Source organism: Furipterus horrens, unplaced genomic scaffold (assembly GCF_987537825.1).
Source record: "Furipterus horrens unplaced genomic scaffold, mFurHor1.1.pri manual_scaffold_6, whole genome shotgun sequence".
Classification (NCBI taxonomy): Eukaryota; Metazoa; Chordata; class Mammalia; order Chiroptera; family Furipteridae; genus Furipterus; species Furipterus horrens.
The window spans coordinates 68364761-68388241 of record NW_028327176.1 but is presented as its reverse complement, the minus strand read 5'-3'; the positions used below and the strand labels follow the sequence as shown (position 1 = coordinate 68388241).

General features: G+C 39.8%; 1 protein-coding gene across 2 annotated transcripts in view; it reads right to left on the bottom strand.

Annotated features, from left to right (window-relative positions):
• Positions 1-16291, bottom strand: part of SMYD1 (SET and MYND domain containing 1) — a 43869-nt gene extending 27578 nt beyond the window's left edge. For both annotated transcript variants that reach the window (XM_090281698.1, XM_090281699.1), the window contains exon 1: positions 16004-16291. In XM_090281698.1, coding sequence (XP_090137824.1) covers positions 16004-16140 — 137 coding nt within the window. In that variant the 5' untranslated portion in view covers positions 16141-16291. The remainder of the gene's footprint in view (positions 1-16003) is intronic.
• Between the last annotated feature and the right edge of the window lie 7190 nt (positions 16292-23481).

The window sequence follows — 23481 nt, the reverse complement described above, 5'->3', positions numbered from 1 at the left end:
CTGCTACAGGGGTGCCTATCAGAGAGCAATCGCACTCTGGGACTGCTGTGATGATTTACACTCATCATGATATATTTAGAATATTATAGTATAATATTTTTATATTTTTATTCATATACATATATTCATCTTCACATATATAGTCGATGTGTAAACATACATTACACTTCATAGTTCTCACACTATTGCACTGTTTTAAATTTTAAATGTTAATAAAAACTCCAAATGGTCACCTGGAATAACAGAATTTCTGCTTCTTAATGTTTTATAATCACTGCTTATTTCTAACCTACTTAAGCTGCAGGGAGATATATTGTCTCAGGAATTGGAGCCCTTCTGTGGTCAATGTAAGCTCGAACAACTCTGAACCTTAAAAACTTACCTCATAGCAAACACCTGCAGCCGAGCGTGCCTGTATTAGAGGCTGGCTATCCAACTGAGAGTCCTCCGAATCAACTTCCAGACAGAATACAATGTTTATTCAAGAATAAGTAATTTTTAAATGTGCTAATTTGAAGTTTATTCAACAGCAATAATTTAGAACTAAGACCAATATAGTTTTTTTTTCAAGAAAGAGTATTTTACCCCTGACATTGTTTAGAACTGCTGGTGGAAGGTGATTAAAAAAAAAAAAAAAAGATTGACTTTTACCAGTTGTGTGTGTGTGTTAAGTTTGTTACCAGCCTGGAGCAGGTCTGCCTCAGGCTGGCCTGTAAGTGTGTGGGTTCTTGACTTCATGCAGGAAAGATTTCACAACACAAGCTGGGGTGATTTTGAGAGTACATTTATCAAAGTGGGGCACAGTGAAACAAGGAAGAGCTTGGTTAGGATGGAAGAAGCAATAGCAGAGAGCCTAGGAAGGGCTGCTTTAGCTTCCTAGAAACATTATCGGAAAGAAATGAGCCAAGGTGAGGCTCCTGTCAGCTCACTGGAGAGTCAGAGAAAAAGAGACCATGGGAACAGGATCAGGGGGTCAGCCCAGGGCAAGCTGCTGCTGCCCATTGCTCCCCTGGTTGCAAGTCTTGTGGGGTCCCTCAGAGTTTAGAAGGTACATGCCTGTGGGGGAAAGAGAGGGGGAAGGGGGAAGTGCAGGCATGCTCCTGGGAGAGCATGCCTATTATTGTTTTTAAATTCTGTGCAGACAATGCCCCCTTATTGCCTGCACTGAGGGTGGGACTCTGGCGCTGCCCTCTCTTTGGTTGACATTGCCTGTGTCATCAGGACAAATTTTCCTAGCCTGGCACAAAGGGGGAGAATACACCTGCCCTGGCACTTGCCTCTGGGCTCCCATGACTGACTTAAACTACTTCTAACAAGGCCTGATTATAATACAGTATTCCCTCATTTATTGTGGGTATTACATTATAGACACCCCCCCCCGCAAAATAGGAACCTTACATTTATTCTACACTCTTAAACCCACGTAAATTTAACAACATGCATATACAGCACCGCAAAATCCCGCGATATAGTGAAAAATCCGCAATAAATAATTAAATATATTTTTAAAATTCCCGCGATACAGTGAGGCCACAATAAGTGAACTGCGATATAAAGAGGGACTACTGTAATCTCTCTGCCATAAATTACAATTAAGTCCATAAGAAATTCCAATGGAATGCTACTCATGTCTTCAAAGTCACTAATAACACTTTTGAGGCTGGAGACAAGCCCTGAAGTGATGCAATCTAAACATCACCCCAAACTTGGTGATAGACCTTTACAATCATGTCGTCGTCGTCGGCAGCCATCCGTCTCGAGAGACGATGGCGTAGCTTCTTGAGAGTCTATCTGCACCGCCGAGAATGGCTGTGCAGTCCGACTCGGGAGTGACAATCCCTGCCGCACTTGTTACAGGTGAAGGCAGATGGCTGTTGTTGCTGCTGTTGACGCTGCTTCCGCCTCGATCTTTTCTGGACCGCCTCCTCGTTGCGCGCAGCCTCTGCACGTGACGTACCTTGCCTGACCGCGAGCCTCCAGGCTAGGCGGTCGTCTGCTTGAACTTCCCATGTGTTGAGATTGATGGAGCATTGTGTCATGTCCTTTTTGCAGATGTCTTTGAACCGCAGTTTGGGGCGCCCTGTCATCCTCTTGCCTTCTGCTAGCTCGCCGTAGAGGAGGTCTTTGGGGATACGGCCTGCATCCATTCTTTTGACATGGCCGAGCCACCTGAGGCGTCTCTCGCTAAGAACTGCATGCAAACTGCTCATATTGGCTCGCTTCAGCACCTCGGTGTTGGGGACCTTATCCTGCCAGGCGACATGCAGGACGCGTCGCAGGCACCTCATGTGGAAGCTGTTGAGTTTCCTTTCGTGCCTTGCGTAGGTGGTCCACGTCTCGCTGCCATAGAGGAGAGTGCTGAGTACGCAGGCTTGGTAGATGCGCAGTCTGTAGCTTCAGTTTACAATCATGTATATAACTACTTACCAGGTGTTGAGTCAGTTCAATAATAACTCACCTTTATATTAGCTCATGAGATTCTTTACAATCACTTTGCTATAGTAAAATTTAATTACTTTTCAAAAAAGGAAAATGTGATCAATTTGGAATGATTCTTTTTCTCATGGTAAACTCACAGTGAGTTCCAGGAGTTAACTACCAAACTATTTTCCACAGACTCACACACCTGTCTTAGATTCCATTCCACAATTTTTCTAGCGCCTAGAGTCAAGTTTTAGATGTTGGTGAAACCCAGCAAGTGTTGTGAGTAATCCCCTAATTTAGATCCCCTTAGAATGAGTCTGACCTTTTTCTCCATTACCTCACCTGCTTTTAAGGCTTAACTGAGAAGGAAGAGGGATGGTCTGATGCAGAGCAGGGCTTCTCAAACTTCAGTGGGCATCTTACCCCCAGAGGTCTTGTTAACAACCAACTTCTAATTCAGTAGGTCCGGAGGAGAGCCTGAGATTCTGCATTTCTAACAAGCTCCAGGTGATGCTGATGCTAGCTACATCTTTGAGTAGCAAGAATATAGAGATGAGGGAAAACCTAAATCATACTCCTTCTGGTGGGGTATGCTGGGAAGTGTCAGGTAGGCAGGAACGAGAAGCTTCAAAAAAAGTGTGTCCTTCTGATCTCCATCCCCTTCCATTGGTGGCAGGATGGGTATTATGGAAAGTCAGACCTGGTATCAATCAGAGCTGGGTTCAATTCCTGATTCTAGTATCTACTGGCTGTGTGACCTCAAGCAAGTACCCTAACCTCTCTGAGCCTTGGTTTCCTTATCTGAAAATGGGAATAGCAACACCTAGATCTTAATAATGGTTATTACTTTTTAATGAAACACTTACTATTTTTAAAATTAAAGAAAGAACAAAACTACAAAGAGTTTTAAAATTCTACCACTCTTGCCCTAGCTCAGTTGGTTGTGCATTGTCCCACAAATGGAAGGGTCACAGGCTTGATTCATGATCAGGCACATGCCTGGGTTGTGGGTTTTGTCCCTGGTCAGGGTATGTACAAAAGACAACCAATTGATGTTCTTCACTCACATCAATGTTTTGCTCCCTCTCTCCCTTTTTCTCTTTCTAAACACTCTCTCCCTTTCTCTCTCTAAAAGTAATGGGAGGAAAAAATCCTTGAAGTGATTTTGAGGGTTAAATGAAATAATAAGTAAAATAGCTCAGAGCCTCGCACAGGATGAGTGCTCAGTAGACGTCAGCCTGGTCCACATGGTTACTGAGCTTCTGCTCTCCTCCAGCTGCCACTAGTTCTCAGGCAGCCATCAGAGAGGAAGACCTACCTCTAGGCTAGAAGAGAATCCCGATAGGGGAAAAAGGGTGCTTCTTCAACAGAAATACATCCCTTTCTTTACTTCCCATGTGAGAAAGAAAATCCAAAAGACATGAAGTCCTAAAACCACTTTTTGGATTCCAGAAGAAAGAGTGCTTCATCTAGACAGTTTAGCTGGCTGATCTGCATGCAGCAAGTCTCTCTCCTCCTACTCTCATTTTTCCAGTCCCCACAAGAGTCCCACCTACACAGCACTTTGCAAAGATGCTTTTATCAATTCTCTTTTGTTAACCTCCACAACAACCCTACAGCATAGTGATGATCATTATCCTCACAGGGATATTATTCTCATTGGGCTTCCTAAGCTCTGACACTGCTCCCAGCACAGAAGGCAAAGGAAGCCAAGCCCACCTAGTGTGCCTGCCACCATGAGTGTGCCTTTCCCCAGCCAGGGGGTCCCCACTCTTTGCTCTGCAGGCACTGAATTATGTCATCTGTCAGAATCAAGAGGGATGGAAGGGTAGCTGCTGCTCAGCTCCTTGTATGGAAATAACCAATTACTGGACAGATAAACACAAAGAGAAGGTGACTGCAGGTTGGACAACACCTCCAGCCAGAGAGAACTGGATCGACAGTTCTGGCTTTCTGGGCTGCTTAAAAGCTCTCAGCCAACCAGGAGAACTCTGAAAATTTAAGGGGGAGGAGGCACATCTTTTATGTTTTTCCTAAAATTTTTTAATCCTCACCCAAGGATATATTTACTGATTTTAAAGGGGGAGGGAGGGAGGGAGGGGGAGAGAGAGGCAGAGAGAGAGAAACATTGATGAGGAAAACATTGCTCTGTTGCCTCCCATATGCACTCTAACTGGAGATGGAACCCGCAACCTAGGTATGTGCACTAAATGGGAATCAGATCCGCAACATTTTGGTGTATAGGATGATACTCCAACCAACAGAACCACTTGGCCGGGGCTAGGAGGCATGTCTTAAAGAACATCCTATACTTCAAGTACCCAGAGAACTTTACAGTATTTTAAATCCCTTCTCTCCTTCCTTCCTTGTTCCTTCTACTCCTCCTTTCACAAGCATGTATTGGATATCTATTATGTGGTGCATCTAGCTAGTTGGTAGAGGGCCTTAAAGATAAACAAGATGCAAATCTTGCCTTTGAGCAATCTCCACGCTGGACTGGGACATAAACACATGTAAGCAAGGTGAGGCATGCCATCCAGGAGTGCTGATAACTTGCTGTGGGGAGCAAGGAAGATCTGACTCCCGCTGAAGTGGAGGAGGTGAGGAATCTGGGAAGGCAGTCGCCCAGGAGGGAAAGAGACAATGTTCTGCTCCTCTGAAGCTGGGAGAGTTTGTGCTCAGAGAATGTCAAGTTTTTCCATTGAGAGCTACTGGAATTAGTCAAAGGCTTCCATATTGGGGAGAGCAGACATGTACAGGAGACAAGAGTGGCTATTTGATGAGATCACAAGATGTACCATATTGGAAAATAATGTTGGAAAGATGACTAGACAATGGGGAACCTGGAATGCAACTCTCAGAAGTACATCCTTATTCTGTAGGTAAATGGAGCCATTGAAAGTTTTTGCAGAGAGGAGAAATACGACCAGAGTTGGTTTCTTTTCCCCATGGCATCTACCTAATATTATTTTTAAATGGCTCATATAAACCCTTGAAGGGCATTCCTGGCTTCTTGTTTGCACTATTATTATATTTTACCATAAGAAGTTTGGTGGTACTGCTCCCTTAAATCAGTATAGGAATTGCCATTTATTTAGTTAGCCACTTAAACACTATGGACCCAGTAAAAAGTATATCAAGGAACAAAAGTTGGCAAATGGTTTCTTTCTTTAAAAATTTTTTAAAATTATGTTTCAATTAGAGTTGACCATCAATATTATAGTTTCAGGTGCACAACATAATTGTTAGACATTTATATAATTTATAAGGTGATCGATCCCCCTGATAAAACCAGTTCCTACCTAATACCATACATAATTATTAAAAAATTATTGACTGTACTCCCTATGTTGTACTTTACATTCCCATGACTATTTTGTAACAACCAATTTGTACTTTTTTAAATTATAAAAGAATGGTTTTTTTAATATGTTTTATTGATTATGCTGTTAAAGTTGTCCCAATTTCTTTTCCCTCTGCTCCCCTCCACCCAGTGACACCCTCCCTCCAGTTGTTCCCACCTTTTAGTCCATGTCCATTGGTTGTGCATATAGTTCTTCTCAGCATCTTCCTGTCTACTCCACTCCCTCCTACTATGCTTCTTAATTCCTGTACCATCTCCCTCCCTTTCCCCCTTCCCCCTCCCTGCTGACCTCCCCTCAATATGTTCCCCATACCTATAATTCTTTTTCCACTCTCATTGTCTACTTAGTTTGCCTTTGTTTCGATTCCCTAGCTTCTGTTGTTGGTTGTTGTGATGCAGTTTTCATTTAAATGTTCATAGTTTTGATCCTCCTTCTTCTAAACCAGTCCCTTTAACATCTCATATAACAGTGGTTTGGATCTAACAAACTCCTTCAGTTTTACTTTGTCCTGGAAGCACTTTCTCTGCCCTTCTATTCTGAATGACAGTTTCACTGGATAGAGTATTCATGGCTATAGATTTTTGATTTTTATTACTTTGAATATTTCTTGCCAGTCCCTTCTTGCCTGCAGGGTCTACTTTGAGAAATCAGCTGATAGTCTAATTGGGACCCCTTTGTACATGATTCTTTTCTTCTCTCTTGCTGCTTTTAAGATTCTCTCTTTATCTTTAATTTTTCACATTTTGATTATAATGTGTCTTGCAGTGTCCTCCCTGGGCCCAGTTTTCCTGGAACTCTCTGTGCTTCCTGGGCCTGTAAGTCTATTTCCTTCTGCAAGTTAAGAAAGTTCTGCTTCATTATTTTTGCACATAATTTTTCAATTTCTAGTTCTTCTTCTTCACCTTCTGGAAAACCTATAATTCTAATGTTTGTTTGCTTATAGCTGTCCCAGAGATTTCTGAGCCTCTCCTCATATTCCTTACTTTTTGTTTCCTCTTTTTGCACTGGTTGACTGTTCCTTCCATATATTCCGATTTGTTGATTTGATCTCTGATTTTCGTTTCCTCGCCACTTGTCTCGTATGTGTTTTTGTTCATTTCAGCAGGACTAGTGTTCATTCCTTCCCCGTTGTGTTCAATATCTTTTGCTAATTCTGTAAGCTGCCTTATGACTATAGCTCTGAACTGAGTCTCAGAAAGTTTTTCTATTTGTTCATCGGTTAATTCCTTTATTTGCTATTTGTTTAGCTTCATGACTGGTATTTCGATCATTATTCCTGTCATTCTGACCGTTTTTGTTTATCTTTCCTTCTTGGATGGGGCTTTCACACCTCCTACGCTATTGGGTGCAGCGCCCTGAGCACTAGTCACATCCCGGCAACCTTTTTCACCACACTGTGGCGCTTTGTGTGGGGGCGGGGGTCCAAGATGGATTCCTGCCGTTACTCTCCACTGAGAGACCAGGAGCCTCTTCCTCCTCTCCACGCCCTTTGGGCCTCATAGTCCGAGGCAATGAGGGTCTGCCTTCCCCAGCATTAGAATCGCGAGCTGACAAGTCTCGACTGCAGCCGGGACTGCTCCCCTGGCATTTTTTGCAGTCCCACCGCTATCCCTGCTGCTGCTATCCCACTTTTTAAACATTTTTTAATTTTCAATTATAATTTATATACAATATTATATGGGTTCAGGTGTGCAACATAGTGATTAGACATTTATATAACTTACAGAGTAATCACCCTGATAAGTCTAGTGCCCGTCTGACAGCATACATATTGACTATATTCTCCATGCTGTACCTCACATTCCCATGACTGTTTTTATAACTGGAAATTTGTATTTCTAAATCTCCTACCCTTTTTCACCCATGCCCACAACCACCCTACTATCTCACAACCATCAAAATGTTCTCTGTATCCATGAGTTTGTTTCTGCTTTTTTGTTTATTTATTTTGATGATGGTGTTTTTTTGTTTTTTGTTTGTTTTAGATTCCACATACAAGTGAAATATTATGGTATTTGTCTTTCTCTGACTTATTTCACTTAGCATAATGCCCTCTAGGTCCAGCCAAATTGTCACAAATAGCAAGATTTATTCTTTTTTATTTTTGAGTAATATTCCATTGTATGTATGTACCACATCTTCTTTATTCATTTATCTACCAATGGACACCTTGGTTTTTTCCATATTTTGACTGTTGTAAATAATACTGCAAAAACATAGGGGTGCGTTTGTCTTTTACAAGTGCTTTGGATTTCTTTAGAATTTCTGGGTCATATGATAGTTCTGTTTTTAATTTGTGAGGAACCCCATACTGTTTTCCATAGTGACTGCATCAATTACAATCCCACCAACAGTACATGAGGGTACCCTTTCCTCCACATCCTTGCCAGCACTCATTGTTTGTTGATTTTTTGATGATAGCTATTCTGAGAGGTTTGAGGTAATTTTTCATTGTGGTTTTAGTTTGCATTTCTCTGATGATTAATGATGTTGAGCATCTTTCATGTATCTATTGGCCATCTGTATGTCTATTCAAGTCCTTTGCCAATTTTTAAATTAAATTGTTTGGTGGTTTTTTTTGTTTGTTTTTATGGGATTTTTTTGGGGGGGGGTAAGTTGTATAAATTTTTTATATATCTTGAATGTTAACCCTTATCAGATGTATCACTGGTGAATATCTTCTTCCATTCAGTAGATTCTCTTTTTGTTTTGTTGATGGTTTCTTTTGCTGTACAGAAGCTTTTTAGTTTGATAAAGTCTCATTTTTTCATTTTTTGCTTTTGTTTCCCTTGACCAAGGAGAAATATCAAAAAAAAAAAAAAAATTACTAAGAACAATGTCAAAGAGTTTATTGCTTGTGTTTTCTTTTAGCAGTTTTAAGGTTTTGGGCCTTACATTTAAGTCTTTAATTCATTTTGAGTTTATTCTTGTATATGGTGTAAGAAAGTGGTCTAGTTTCATTTTTTTCACCTGTATCTGACCAGTTTTTCCATTTATTGAAGACACTATCATTTCTTCATTCTATATTGTTGGCTCCTTTTTGATCATTATAGCCTTGTAGTATAGGTTGATAACAGGAAGCATGGTATTTCCAATTTTGTTTTGTTTTTTTCTTTTCTCAAGATTGCTTTGATTATTCAAGGTCTTCTGTGGTTCTGTATAAATTTAGTGTTATATGTTCTAGTTTTGAGAAGTTGCCTATTAATTTTTAAAATCTCTTTTATTAAAATTGCAGTTCTTAAAATATTCTCTGCCACAACTCACATGACTAGGTTCACACTATGCACTCAAACCTGTATGCATTTCCCACACTCTAGCTTCAACCACATCCCATTTCTCATGCTTAAGACACATCTTCAGATACAACTGAGTGAGGATGACAACATTATGGAGACAAGCTGGTATTTGATTTAATCTACATTTAAAAGAAAATTAGTCCCAAACTTCTGCATTTAAAGATTATTTGGTAAAATTCAACAATACAGCTCAAATAGGTCATGTGACATATCACCATGTCTTACCTTCACAGTTACAAGTGCCAAATTAAAGGCATAGTTCTAAATCTGTTGTGGTTATCCTCATTATTAAGTACAAATATTTAATGCTATAACCCAAATACTTTAACAGTTATTTATTCATTGTCTGGACTAACTGTGCAGGAATTTCTCTAATCTTTTATTAAATTATTTCCATTTACAGCATCATTTTTCCCTACCACTCATCCACCAACTGTTACAAGATTAAAGATTACATGAGTGTTTGTGCATATGCCAAGGCTTATTTGGCTGTTCCCACAGGCCCACATAGAGCTACATTGGCTAAAGGCCCAGCTGTCTTCACTGGCCCTGAAAAGGTTCATAACTGATTTTAAAAAAGCAAAAAACAAAAAACACCTGCTGACAGTACTTTTTTTCAAAGTACTCCACTTTTTTTCATGTTCTCATCTTTGTTTTTCTCTACAGATGTACACATTTGCACAATCTCTTGGGCACTTTCAACTACATACTTAACAGAATCATTCAGTAGCTGGTTAATTTTTATCTAAAGAACTCTTTTAAAAATTTACTGTCCTTGCTCCTCCTTTACTTTTTTTCTCATAACATCTTTTGTGATGAATTGGATTAACAGGAAATTAATATTATGGGCTGTGGTAGGCTGAATAGCCCTTCCCAAATGTCAGGGTCCTAATCCCTGGAAACTGATAAGTCACCTTATATGGCAAAAGGAACTTTTAAGATTTGATTAAGATTAAGGTCCTTGAGATGGAGAGATAATCTTGAATCCTCATATCGTCGGCAGCCGTCCGTCTCAAGAGACGATGGTGTAGCTTCTTAAGAGTCTATCTGCACCGCCGAGAATGGCTGTGCAGTCCGACTCAGGAGTGACACGGTATCTGTCTCCTCCCATGTTGAATCGACATCTTGCGATGACGCTGAAGCTACAGAGCCTGGGCAGGGTGATATGGAGGGTCTGCTGTTGCCCATGCAGCAGACCCCCCCTCTCTTCGCAGCTGAAGGGTCCAAGGGAAAGACGGAGTCAATACAGCTTGGCTTCAGGTGCGCCGCAGGAGTTGCCGGTGTTGACTACAACGTCAAACCGCCTTAGGGACTCCGGCTCCGGATTTTCTGTCGGGGTTTACTCCCTTAGCCTTTCCCCTGAAGAGGTATGCCGCAAGGCAGCGGAGGTTTTTTGGAATCCTCATATGAGCCTAATGTAATTACAAGGGTTTCTATAAGAAGGAGTCAGGAGGTCAGAGGAGGAGAAGTCAGATGATTTGGAAGACAGAACCCAAGAATGCAGGTCCAATTCTACACCCAATTCCAGCGTGTGTGGGAGTGGTTTCTTACACCACCCAAACAATTTTCTGACACCAGCTGGGTATTGTACAGTTCAACTCAGTTTTTACACTATCTGCCTGGAGATAACATCAGCTCCCACAGATTAAGGTCTTAGTTCCATAAGTATATCCCCTCAAATCCCCCCAACTTCATGCAACACATGACTATATTTATATAAATCACAATATCATGGCAGACAGCCTGTAGAAGCTAGAAAAGTAAAGGAAATTTAGCCTTGTGGACCCACTTTAGATCTCTGACCTCCAGAAGTCTAAGGTAATAAAATTTATTATTTAAGCCACTAAAATCTGTGGTAATATTTAAAGCAACAGCAGGAAACCAATACATTGGTTTGTTATTATAAGCACATTTTGTGCTATGTAATTAAATGTATATTCCTCTTTTTTACCTACAAGTTTCTGGATCTAACCATTCTCAGGCCCCAGAACCAGATTTTGATTGTTCTGAAATTGATGGATAGGTACCTTTTCTTTTATTAAGGTTAAGTATTATTAATTGGACTGACAAGAAAAAAAGAAAAATAAGTAGGCAGCTCTGAGTCCACTTGTGGGGGATGAGTAGTGAGAGATGATGCCTGAACAAGATCCCAGAAGACTCAGTCCTGCCTTATGACTCACCCCTATGTGACCTGGGGAAGGCCCTTCACCTCACTAAGGCTCAGTTTCCCCATCTGTAAGAAAAGATTGAATAAATTCAATGGGCCTCAATCTTCTTCTGGGTTGAAAGTGATGTTGAAAGTGATGAAAGTGCCCTGGCTGGTGTGACTCAGTTGGTTGGAACATCATTACCTGGGCCAAATGGTCATGGCTTTGATTCCAGTCAGAGCATATACTCAGGTTGTGGGTTTGATCCCCAGTCCGGCACATACAAGAAGGCAACCAATCGATGTTTCCCTCTCACATCAATGTTTCTCTCTCTTCCTCTCTCCCTTCCTCTCTCTGAAAACAATGAAAAAATGTCCTCAAGTGAGGATAAAGATAAAATAAAATAAAATAAATTTGATGAAAGCTATGGACTTTTTCCACAAAAATAAAAAACATGTATGCATATCCATATAAAACTTTGATTTTCCAGTTATAGGTGTTTCTTTAGCTAAGAATCTATGGACTCAGGTTAGGAACCTATAGGCTAGATATCCTCAAAATTCAAGACATATGGAACTGTTAAGAAAAATAACCAAATAGTGTTTTTGGCTCCTAGAACAGCTCACAAGCACCATTTCTTTATTTAATGCTAAAATAATATAATCAGAACAAGCTCCATTCATATTTTAGCCTAGCACTCCTCTTGTTGCACTGGAATCCTTTGTGCATATCATGCAACCTATAGCATCTCAGGCTGGGAGAAATCTTAAGAATCCTATGACCCAGTTCCTCTCTATTGCCTGACTCTCTGCATACATCATGTCTGGCAGTTGTCACGAGGAAATACACAACCTTGGAAATAGCTCTTTCCATCTCCAGAGAGCTCTGGCAGTCTTGTTCTAGTCTTTAGGCGATAGAGGCTCATTGTCAAGGTTTTAAAAGCTTGTAGGTAGCCAAGGAAAAACGTTTAGGACTGATACTTTTGGTGGTTCAAAAAAATTTTTTAAGGCAGAAACAAAAAATACAAAATGGAAATTAATAACAATTTAAAAAACAAAGTTATAAAGGTCCATTCAGAAGTAATAAGCAAAAAGTACATTTGACTTATTGTAAGGTGGTTCCCCTAAAGGTAAGGGTATCCAGGGTCTACTTAATTCTCAGATGGCTTGAGTTCTGACTAGCATTTCCACAGCCCCACCTTCCCATCCCACTTTCACCTGAAACATGACTCTGTAATTTATGCTTAAGATGTCTTTTGTCAATTGAAAAAATATTGGGAACCCTCTTTCTTACAAATTGGAGTGATTATTTGTAAAATGCTATTAGGAGCAGTTCTTTGATGTTACTGCAAAACATTCTGCAAATTTCTTCACCTGGTCAGTGAATCTATTCCAGTTTGGCCATGTATTTATTGGTTGTGGGTATTGTTTGAAGATAATGACAATTATGGTGATGGTGGTGATGCAATTTTATCCATATTGTGAAAAATTGTATCCCCTGGGTCTTAGTGTGTGACTCAACTGTGTTAACCAACTAATTGATTTTACAATTTGGGAAAGATGTTAGTTCTACTTCAGAAGGCTGGAAGAGTTCTTCCAAGACCAAAAAGAAGAAAAGATAAAGATTTAATCTCTTTGCTGAAGACCTTGCACTCTTTAGGCTAAAACCATTTATCTTCTCATTCCATTTGACGTAAGATGAACTAAATAAGCCTGGCATGCAATAACATGTGTAAAAAATAATACAAATGCAGCCACTCTAAAATGGAGTTGGAGCTGCCATCCCAAAGAAACTGCCTTGCACACCTCATGCCTCAAACTTTTGGACACACGGTGAAACAACATTTGGATTGGGCCTATAGCAGCAACATATCCCAAAGAATTGTTTGCAAAGATGACAAAAAAGCAGATATGACTACCAAACTGAAAATTAAAACGTTCTTTAGAATTATTATTATTTCAAATAAGTGCTTGTTGCCTTTCTCTTTGGGCTTTTATTTTTAGGTTGACACATGGACTAGGGGATGTCAATTTCATAGAATGACTTTTGTGGGTAACTCAGTTCTACCTCCTCAGGCAGGTTTCTCATCTACAGGGTCAGAGTCTCACCTGGAGCCTAAAATGAGAGGGAAGACAGGATGGACAAAGTTATCCTTTGACTCTTCTCTAGGCTGTGTTTGTACCTGAAGAAAGAGTATATCCTCATCTTTACAGTGATAAATTTGGGCAAATCACTTTAAAAATCATTAAATTTTTAAAAATCATTTTAAAGATCATTTACTGCAATCATTCTAATCTTTATAACTCTTGTAATAATAATAACATTTTATGAAGCAGTTTATCTGTAATGTACACTAAGGTTGTTTTAGTAGTTATTACTTCAAATGAATGATAAGTTACTTATAGTAACAAAAACATGTAAACAACATAAATGTCCTATTGTAAAAGAATGGTAGGATAGTATGCAGCCATTAAATACCATGTTTATGAAGTGTGTATAGTAATATAGAAGATAATTAAATTATTATGTGAAAAAAACTATAATATTTTGTGAAGTAAGGTTCCAGCTATGTAGTATAAGCAAATGAAATCTTTGTTTTAAAATAAGCTGAAAGGAAATAGACAATAATTCTGAGGGTAGTTATCTTCATGTGAAGATATATGTTTTCTTCCTAAATTTTACTTTTACTGGAAGGAAAACTCACTCAAATCCAAACATTCTTGAAAGGGAAACTGTTTGGCTACATTTTTCCTTTGGGAAATTGGAGGCACCAATAAAGGTGTTCTATACAAGGCAAAATGGCAGCACCAAGATCATTGTTCAGAGTTTTTGTGGTTCTAGATTTTTATATCTTAATTCTGAATCCAACTAACTCTTCAAAAAGCACTCACCTCCACCCCAACACACACACACACACACACACACACACACACACACACATTAATGAAGTAGGACAAACTTTCTCTGAAGAGCTATTACTGTCACCTAAACCCCCTTATATTCTTCAAATGGTAATCACACATACACCCCGTTTACTGCCTTTTCCTTGAAGATCTCAGTAAGCAGGAAGAAAGGAGAATTTCTTCATTATATCTGAAATCAGTGCCCGTTCTAAGGATGATCAGTACAGTGAGCCAACCACAAAGCCTAGATTATCAGAGGCCATCTTGATTCAGACCACATGAAAGTCAGATAGGTCACCCCAACTTTGGGATCAGATAATTTTGTCACGTTTAATCACAGTGTAGTTTGGGGTTGTTTTTTTTTTAATGCAAATTTAGTACAACTTTAAAAGTGTAAAGTGTCACCTGGCTAGCTCAGTCAGTAGAGCATTAGACTCTTAAAAGTGTGGCAGTCAAGTGTGACCAGGTTGTGGGGAAATGGCAATGTAAATTTAATAGAGCCACTTTGGGGAGCCTATTAAACATGAAAACAGCACACCCAGTGGCACAGAGATTCCTCTTCTAGCCGTATATCCTGAGAATCATCAAATGTGTTCAAGTAAACAATCAAGGATTTTAATTATAGAAAGATTAGTTTTTATGAGAAATTGAAAACACAAATGCCTTTCAATAGGGGAATGGATAAAGTTTCACAGATTTCTAGGGTAGAATTTTTACAGCAGTTAAAATTGGCAATCCAGAAAGCATATGAGTCAACGTGAATATATCTAAATGTGGATAAAAGACGTAGATCTTTGAAAATTTAAAAGAAGTATCTATAGACTTAGAGTGCCCATAAGAATATCAAAAACATGTTTAGTGAAAAGAGCAAGTTTTAGAATGACATTTGAAGAATGATACCATTTCTGTAAATAATAATAATAATAATAATAATAATAGCCCTGGCCAGGTGACTCAGTTGGTTGGAGTGTCATCTCATATACCAAAAGGTTTCAGTTCAATCCCTGGTCAGGGCACATACCTAGGCTGTGGGTTAGATCCCAGTCTGGGCACATACAAAAGACAACCGGTTGATATTTCTCTCTCACATCGATATTTCTCTTTCTCTCTCTCTCTCTCTCTCTCTCTCTCTCTCTCTCTCTCTCTCTCTCTCTCTCTCTCTCTCCACTCTCTTAAAATCAACAAACACATTATTCGGTGGGGATTAAAAATAAATAAATTAAATAACAGACAAACTACAACTGTACATTTTGATAAATGCAGATACATATATGTAATAGTAGAAGAACATTCTAAAAGGTAGCACATTAAAATCATGACAGGGATTACCTCTGGTGAAAGATAGAGGGAACTGGAATTAGGGTGGAAAAGGTAAAAAGGGATTCCAGCTTGTTAGTGATATTCTAATTTTTCAAAGGTAAATACATTCCAGTGTTACTTGTGTATTTACAATTCATTTTCAAAAGTCTCATCAATTAGGATCCTTCTGAAGATCAGTGGGGGGTAACTGGGACAACTGTATTGAAAAGCAAAAAAAGAAAAAGAAAGAAAGAATTTTCTACAGCACCACACCCACTCTTCCACTCCTTCCCTCCACCCTCCCCACACCCAGCATGTCCACTCAACAAGTTCACTGGTGTTGTGAGAAAGTCTCCCAAAGCCATTGTTTACTTTTACATCCCTCCTAGGGCCCAGAGCAAATCACATTGATAATGAATGAGCCTTTGCAGAAAAAGTTATGTCAGAAAACAGGCGGTGCAAATGTTATTTTCTTCAAAATGATCCCATGAATTTTATCCATTTCCTGATAATTTTAAGAACAAAGTATTTTGGAGTTTGATAATAAGGCAACTCCCCACATTTCATACCTGTCAAAAACCACTGCAGAATAAGCTCTCTCGACAAAGATGACATCTGCGGCCCAGAACTCCTTAGTGGCCTTCAGACCCCTGCCTTTGCCATCAGAAGTGAAGACCTCCACATTCTCCATTTCCCCTATTGTCATCTCCGTCTTCCAGGCAGCACAGCAGATATTCAGCGCTGAGCCAAGTCTTCTGTGGTTACTGCTATTTTAGCACCTTCAGCATCCCAAAGAGCAAGCCTATAAATGGACAAACCACTTCCTCTTCCCTACCCCCTCTGGTCACTGAGCCCTCACCTCCCCCTCTGCCACTTTTTCTGGAGGCAGGGATTGGGCAGGCATGAGGACAGTGATGTGGGAAGGGTCTTGTTTATCAGCCAACAAAGCTGCCAGAGCAGAGAATGACCATGGCCATGTGTGGCTCTGGGATTGAGTATGAAAACTTAAATAGTTCCTTTGTAAGAAAAAGCTCAGTCTTGGATGGCAGTCATTTTCAGCTTTAGTTGGATAGGGAGCACTTGTTCAGTAAGATATTTTTAGCATCCAGTTGCCTCTGTCAATCCAAAGCAGACAGCTGAAATGGTCCAGGACAAGAGGTGATGCCTGCTGCTCTGGGACCCTTCATTGGTCAGGCTTACACTTTCTCAAGTGAGGTGACCCCTTACCCTCCTGTTCTCTCCCGCATGGTGGACTGTTTTCAGAAAGCTGAAGGTGGATGGCAGACACTGAACTGCCCCTCTGGCATACACCTAACAGTACTGTTTAGGCTTCCAGGGGCACCCCTCTTCTCCAGTATTATTTGGGGTTCCCACAGTACCTCTAGCAGGGTATAGGAGTCTGGGAATTCCTTGATAATGCAGGTGTGCTGGGTGCAGGCTGTATGAGAGGAGGCAAGTCTTGAAAATAAAAACCCTTATTTCTATCTTTCTATCAAATCTCCTTTAACATGTGTTTACTGCCAGGAAAATAGCAATGTGCTCTTTGCTTCTTACCCAGCAGTGAAGACACTGGAGAAACAATTCTAAAATTTGCAGTGAGCTGAATACCAACTCCCACTCAGGTTGAAAAGAAAGACACTTGCAGATCTAAAGCTATAGCTTATCTTCTATGTAATATTTTTAGTTCCTGAGATACATCTATTTCTGGAAACACTGTGTCCTATCTGGATCTCTGTGAGTGTGGTAATTCTCAAGCACTAGCTTCTGAGTCAGATCTGCATTTGAATTCTGAACCTACTACTGTAACTTTGAGATAGAACCTGAAAACAAGGATAATAATTTCTATCTCTATGGATTGTCATGAGTGTTAAATGAAAATAATGGACATAGCATAGGACTAAGTACTCTGTAAAAACTCACTAAATGATATTTTATTTTATCTGTCACATTATCTTCCCAAAACTATCAAAATGTACTAAAAATGCTAGTGTGTCTTCAACCAAATTGCATCTTCTGAAACTTCTTTGACTCTTGGAAGCAGATCAAAAATTCTTTGACAGATGATATATCCTGATTTATAGGTCATAACACATAGCCCCTGGAGCCAGAGAATATTTCAATGACTTCTGATGTATCTAGAAGAGTAAAACAACTTTAGACATTTAAACTTGGGTGCCCCCAAAAGTAAACAATCAATGCTTCCAAGAAACAAACAAAGGTCAAAAAGGAGTTCTTCAATTCAGGTTACCTTTAAATGAATGCCTATACCCACATCTGCTGGCAACTCAGGGCCCTGCAAGAACCAGAGCCTTCCCTCAGCCTGGTAGGATTCAGTTGTTCTCTGGACACTGTACTCCAGAACAGGCTCAGCCAAAGCCAAGGTCAAGGACATACTCAACCGCCCTAAGAACACTAAGATATTAACCAATGTTACCCCAATAAATTCAATTAAAAAGTAAAAAATAAATAAAACAGAAATAAAGGAAGTGCCAAGCCCAGTGCTTTAGTTATGAGTCTCAACCTTATCAAAACAAGTATTACATTATTAAAGTGTGGTAGACAAAATAATGGCCCCCAAAGATGTGTAGGTCCAAATCCCCATATCTGTGAATATGTTACATTACATGGCAAAAGGGACTTTTTGGTTAAATTACAAATCCTGAGAGAGGAAGGCTATCTTGAATTATCTAAGTGGTTCTGGAATAAAAGGAACTGGTATAAAATGAACGCAGGGATTTTGGAATCAGGGAAGGAGATGTAGCAATAAAAGCAAGAGGGTCAGAGGCAGAGACGTTTGAGATGCTATATTGCTGACCTTGAAGATGGAGGAAGGGACCAAACTGTAAGGTAATAAATTTGTGTTATTTTAAGCCACTAAGTTTGTGGTACTTGTTACAGCAGCAGCAGGAAATTAACACATAAAGTACCATATGTGTCTCTCATTATAGTAAATGTTATATAACATCTCTTTTGCTACTCCCAAATGAAGTTCACACATAATATAATTTACTAGCTCATACCTAAAAAAACACAAATCACTAACTCAAATGAATATTTGGAACCCCTGAAGTCATATGTTGAAATCCTCAACCCCAAACATTAGTAGGTAAGGCCTTTGGAAGGTGCTTAAGTAATGAGGGAGGAACCCTCATGAAAGGGATTAGTGTCTTATAAAAGAGGCTCCAAAGAACCTAGGTTCTCTTTCACCAAAGGGGCCTTCACCAGACCTGATCTAGGACATCCAGCTTCCAGAACTGTGAGAAAGAAACTTCTGTTGCTTATAAGCTACCCAGTCTGTGGTATTTTGTTATTGCCACCCAAATGAACTAAGGCACTAACCTAACCTAATAAAGGAGATACATAATGAGAACTATCTTATAAGAAAATAATATATATTCATTGTAAATTAAATATATCAATCCACTTATATGCTTGGTACAACTACACTAGAAAACATGATAAAGTCAGGACTTCCAGCCAAGATGGAGGTGTAGGTAGACATGCTTCACCATCCTCCACAACAATAAGAAGAAATTCAACTACCTGAAAATTAAAAACAACCAGAACTACCAAAAAATTGAACTGCATGAAAGCCCAACAAACAAAGATATAAAGAAGCAATACTAATCCAGACATATAGGAGGGGCAGAGAAGGGGTGGAGAGGATGTGGTGTGGTGGCAGTGGTGGCAACAGCAGCAGTGGTGGCAGCAGCAGCAAGGCAGTGGCTGTGGCCAGCCAGCAGAAAGCACAGTCACACATTATAAAAGTCAGGAGGAACATCTAGGGAGCAATGCCAGCCCCAGACCAGGCCAAGCAGCTCGCCAGGGAAAATAAAACCTCATTCTTTCTGACTGTGAAAACCAGTAGGGGTGGCTAAAGAAAATGCTGGTCTCTTAGCAGAATCCATTTGTTTAGAGGGCCCCTACAGTCCTAGAATGTCTGCAAACCCACCCACTCTGGGACCACAATCAGGGCAACAGATAAAGGGGCACCAGTCCCATATGGGAAGTGGGAGAGGTGCCTGGAAAAGGGGCCAGTGCTGAGCAAGTTACATTGTTCCCTCTCAGACCCCTCCCACACATACAGCGCCACAGTGTGGTGAAACAGGTCACTCCTCACTGCCAAATACCTAAGGCCCCACCTCTTACAACATAACAGGTGCAACAGCTCTACCTAAGACACAGAGGCAAGCAAACACAGGAACCTGTCAAGTTGAGGAGACAGAGAAGTATGGCCCAAAAGAGGGAGCAGATCAAGGTTCCAGTGGGAGAACTAAGCAGTGAGGTGATAGCTGCCCCAACAGAAGCAGAGTTCAAAACACTGGTGATAATGGTCCTCACTTGACAGACAATATTAAGTATGACAAACACATAAGGGAAGAAATGAAGACTAAGCTAAGTCAAATGAAGGAAAATCCACATGAAACCAATGGTGAAGGGAAGAAAGCTTGGGTTCAAATCAATGATTTGAAACATAAGGAAGAAAAAAGCAGTCAACCAGTACAGAATGAAGAAATAAGAATTGAAAAAAAATGAGGAGAGGCTTAAGAACCTGTGGTTCAACTTTAAACGATCCAACATCCGATCATGAGTGCCAGAAGGAGAAGAGGAAGAGCAAGAAATTGAAAACTTATGTGAAAAAACAATGAAGGAAAACTTCCCAAATTCGGCAAAGGACATAAACATACAAGTCCAGGAAGCACAGAGAGTCTCAAACGAGCTAGACCCATAGAGGACCATACCAAGACACATCATAATTAAAATGCCAAAAGTTAAAGATAAAGAGAGAATCTTAAAAGCAGCAAGAGAAAAGAATAAAGTTATCCACAAAGGGGTCCTATAAAACTACCAGCTGATTTCTCAAAAGAAACTTTTCAGGCAAGAAGGGATTGGGAAGAAGTATTCATAGTGACAAAAAGTGAGGACCCACAATCAAGATTACTCTATCCAGCAAAGCTATTATTTAGAATGGAAGGGCAGATAAAGTGCTTCCCAGACAAGGTAAAGCTAAAGAAGTTCATCATCACTAAGCCATTACTATATGAAATGTTGAGGGGACAGAAGAAGAAGAAGAAGAAGGAGAAGAAGAAGATTATAAACATTAAAATGACAACAAACTCAGAACTATCAACAACAGAATCTTAAAAACAAAACCAAAAACAAATGAAGCAAATAACCAGAATAGAAACAGAATCATAGGTATTGAAATTAGTTGGAAGGTTATCAACTGGGAGGGGGGAGGAGGAGAATAGGGGCAATGGTCCAGGGATTAAGAAGCACAATTGGTAGGCACAAAATAGACAGGGAAATGTTAAGAATAGTATGGGAAAGGAAGAAGCCAAAGAACATACAGGCATGACCCATGGACATGAACTAAGGGTGGTGGACTGCTGGAGGGAAAAGGGGTACTTGGTGGAGGGGGGAAAAGGGAAAACAATTGGGACAACTGTAACAGCATAATCAATAAAATATAATTTAAAAAATAAAATTAAAAAAAGAAAAGAAAACACCATAAAGTCATATGTTTGCTCCTGAGTAGAATCACTGTGATAGTTGTGTGTGACATTTCTGAAATGATGAATGACTTTGAGTCAAGTTCTGAACCAAAAAATAAATAATCTTCCTTCAATTAACAAGAAAGTACATTCCTGGAAAGTTTTATGTATTTTAAAACTTTACAAACACTACTCTATATTAAATAAGAAATAAAATCCTAGACTCAGATAATTATAAACTGGGTTTTCACATACCTGAAATGAGCACCTGGATCTTTGAGGCTGTGCAGTATGGGCAAAAATGTTTTACTGTGTCAGAGTATCCCTTGCTTCCCAAACCATCTAGTATCTTTGCCCAAGATGAATGGGACAAAGTGTGCTGGCACTAGTCATCAGGATGTTGACTGGTAATGGAAGGAGACACACAGGGTCCTGTGTGTTGCATATCAACACAATTCCTACACATATTTTCTTGCTCATCTACCCTCTTTGACTCTCTGCTCCAGTTTCTTCCCCCTACTGGAATCCAAACTTTTCTTAGTGGCCCTGGTCCTCCCCACAATATTCCAGTTCCACTTCACAATGATTGTGACAAGCAAAAATTTACCTCATGTTTTTTAATGGGAACATCATTTGCAGTATTTTATTTTATTTTATTGATTTTGGAGAAAGAAGGAAGAAGGTAGAGAGAGGAAAACATCTATTTGTTGTTCCACTTGTTTATGCATTCATTGGTTGATTTTTGTATGTGCCCTAACCAGAAATCAAACCCACAACCTTGGTGTACCAGGATAAAGTGCTAACCAACTGAGCTATCTGGCCTGGGCCCCCTCCCATTTCTAAAATGCCCCCTAAGTGGTGCAACTTGCCTCCATTGAGAACTGCTGATCTTGGTCAGAAGGAAAAGCACATCTAGAGTTTTGAAAGAATTTATTGTTGAGCTACTGGAGATGTTTAATCAGAGAAGAAAAGATGCAGGAAAGACATGAGCACTTTCTTCCATGTCATACTGAAGTATGGAAAAAGTAGATTCATTTTGCATTTCCTAAGAGATGAAAGTAGGTTGCCAGAATGGACATAATCTTGTGAAGAAGACTTGAGCTTCACAGACCTTCATAATCATGTCCCTGTGGAGCTCTTTTTCTCTCCCTTAAGATGGGGATTTTTTCCATTGTTAATGATTTTAATAGCCATCCGGTCTCTTTCTTTTGTGTGTCTGGATAAAGAAACATGGTGAGAAAGAGAGAAAATAAGAGTTCAACCCAGCAGACCCCTGGTCCAGGAGAGAGGGCTGCCCTGGGGGATTCCAGACAAGGGGATGATAAGAATGACCACTATGGTTCTGAACTTTCCTCCCACCTCAACCCACACACACATGCAAAAAACATTACTATGACTACTGAGAACTCCCACACCCTGAAAAAGGTGTGAGGCAACTGTTGCATGATGTGCAAGGGTAATTCCAGGTCCCCAGTCATGCACCTCAAGGGTAAAAGAAAGTGACATGAAAAGGCCAGGAGTTGAGCTGTTTGGAGAGAGTTATTATCACAGGATTAGATATGGGCTTCAAGTATCCTTTCACAATAAGCTTCCAAATTTTTAATCATAACCTGTACTCATGTTACACAGGGGAACAATTTTTAACATAATTCCTGTTTAGTTTGATTTTTCAGCTGTTTTAGACTTAAATAGGCATGTTGATTTCAAAACTGCAGTTAGTTTTCTTCTATCACGTCAAGTTTTTTCCGTACAGCTTATCTTAATACAACCACTCTAGGCTGGATCGAGCCTGGATCAAGGGAAGCACTAGTGCTCTCCTATTGGCTGAGAACAAACCTCCCTCAAGTGGGGAGGGGTGGGGGATGACCTTGGAGATCAGTGACAGGTTTATACTTGTGTAGGTTATTCAGTTACATATGAGACAGTGTGGTGAGAGGTTGTGTGCCACTCTATATAGTGAATCATATTCCGAAGTGTAGTCCGAGTTCTTGTCTGTATACAAGGAGTTAGCAGAATTTATTTTATTTACATACATACTTATTTGCTTTCCTTTAGATTATGTCTGCCTCTGCTATTTCTCATCGTTTAAGTGCCTAAACAACCCTGACTCATTTTGTTCTATCTGTGGCAGTTTCACCATTCCCAGTCAAAGGCCAAACATCAGTGCATTTGTCAGGCAAGCCTATTTTGCATATTTTAAAGTAAAACTTGGTGATCAAGATAAGTTTTGGGCCCCTCACAAGGTGTGCAAGCAGTGTGTCGAGAGTTTATGGATGTGGACAAAGGGAACACATATAGATTGCCATTTGGTATACCTATGGTTTGGCGAGAGCCCAGATATTATTCAAGTGACTGTTACTTTTATATAGTGAAAACCTCAGGATAGAGCAAGAAAAATAAATGTAAAATAGAGTATCCTAGTCTACCATCAGCTATACACCCAGTGCCTTATTCAGCTGAAATCCCAGTGCTAGTTTTCATTAAACTACTCTCTTTTAAAAAACAAGAGTATAGTGAAGAACTAAGTGACAGCAACAATGAAGATTTTGAAA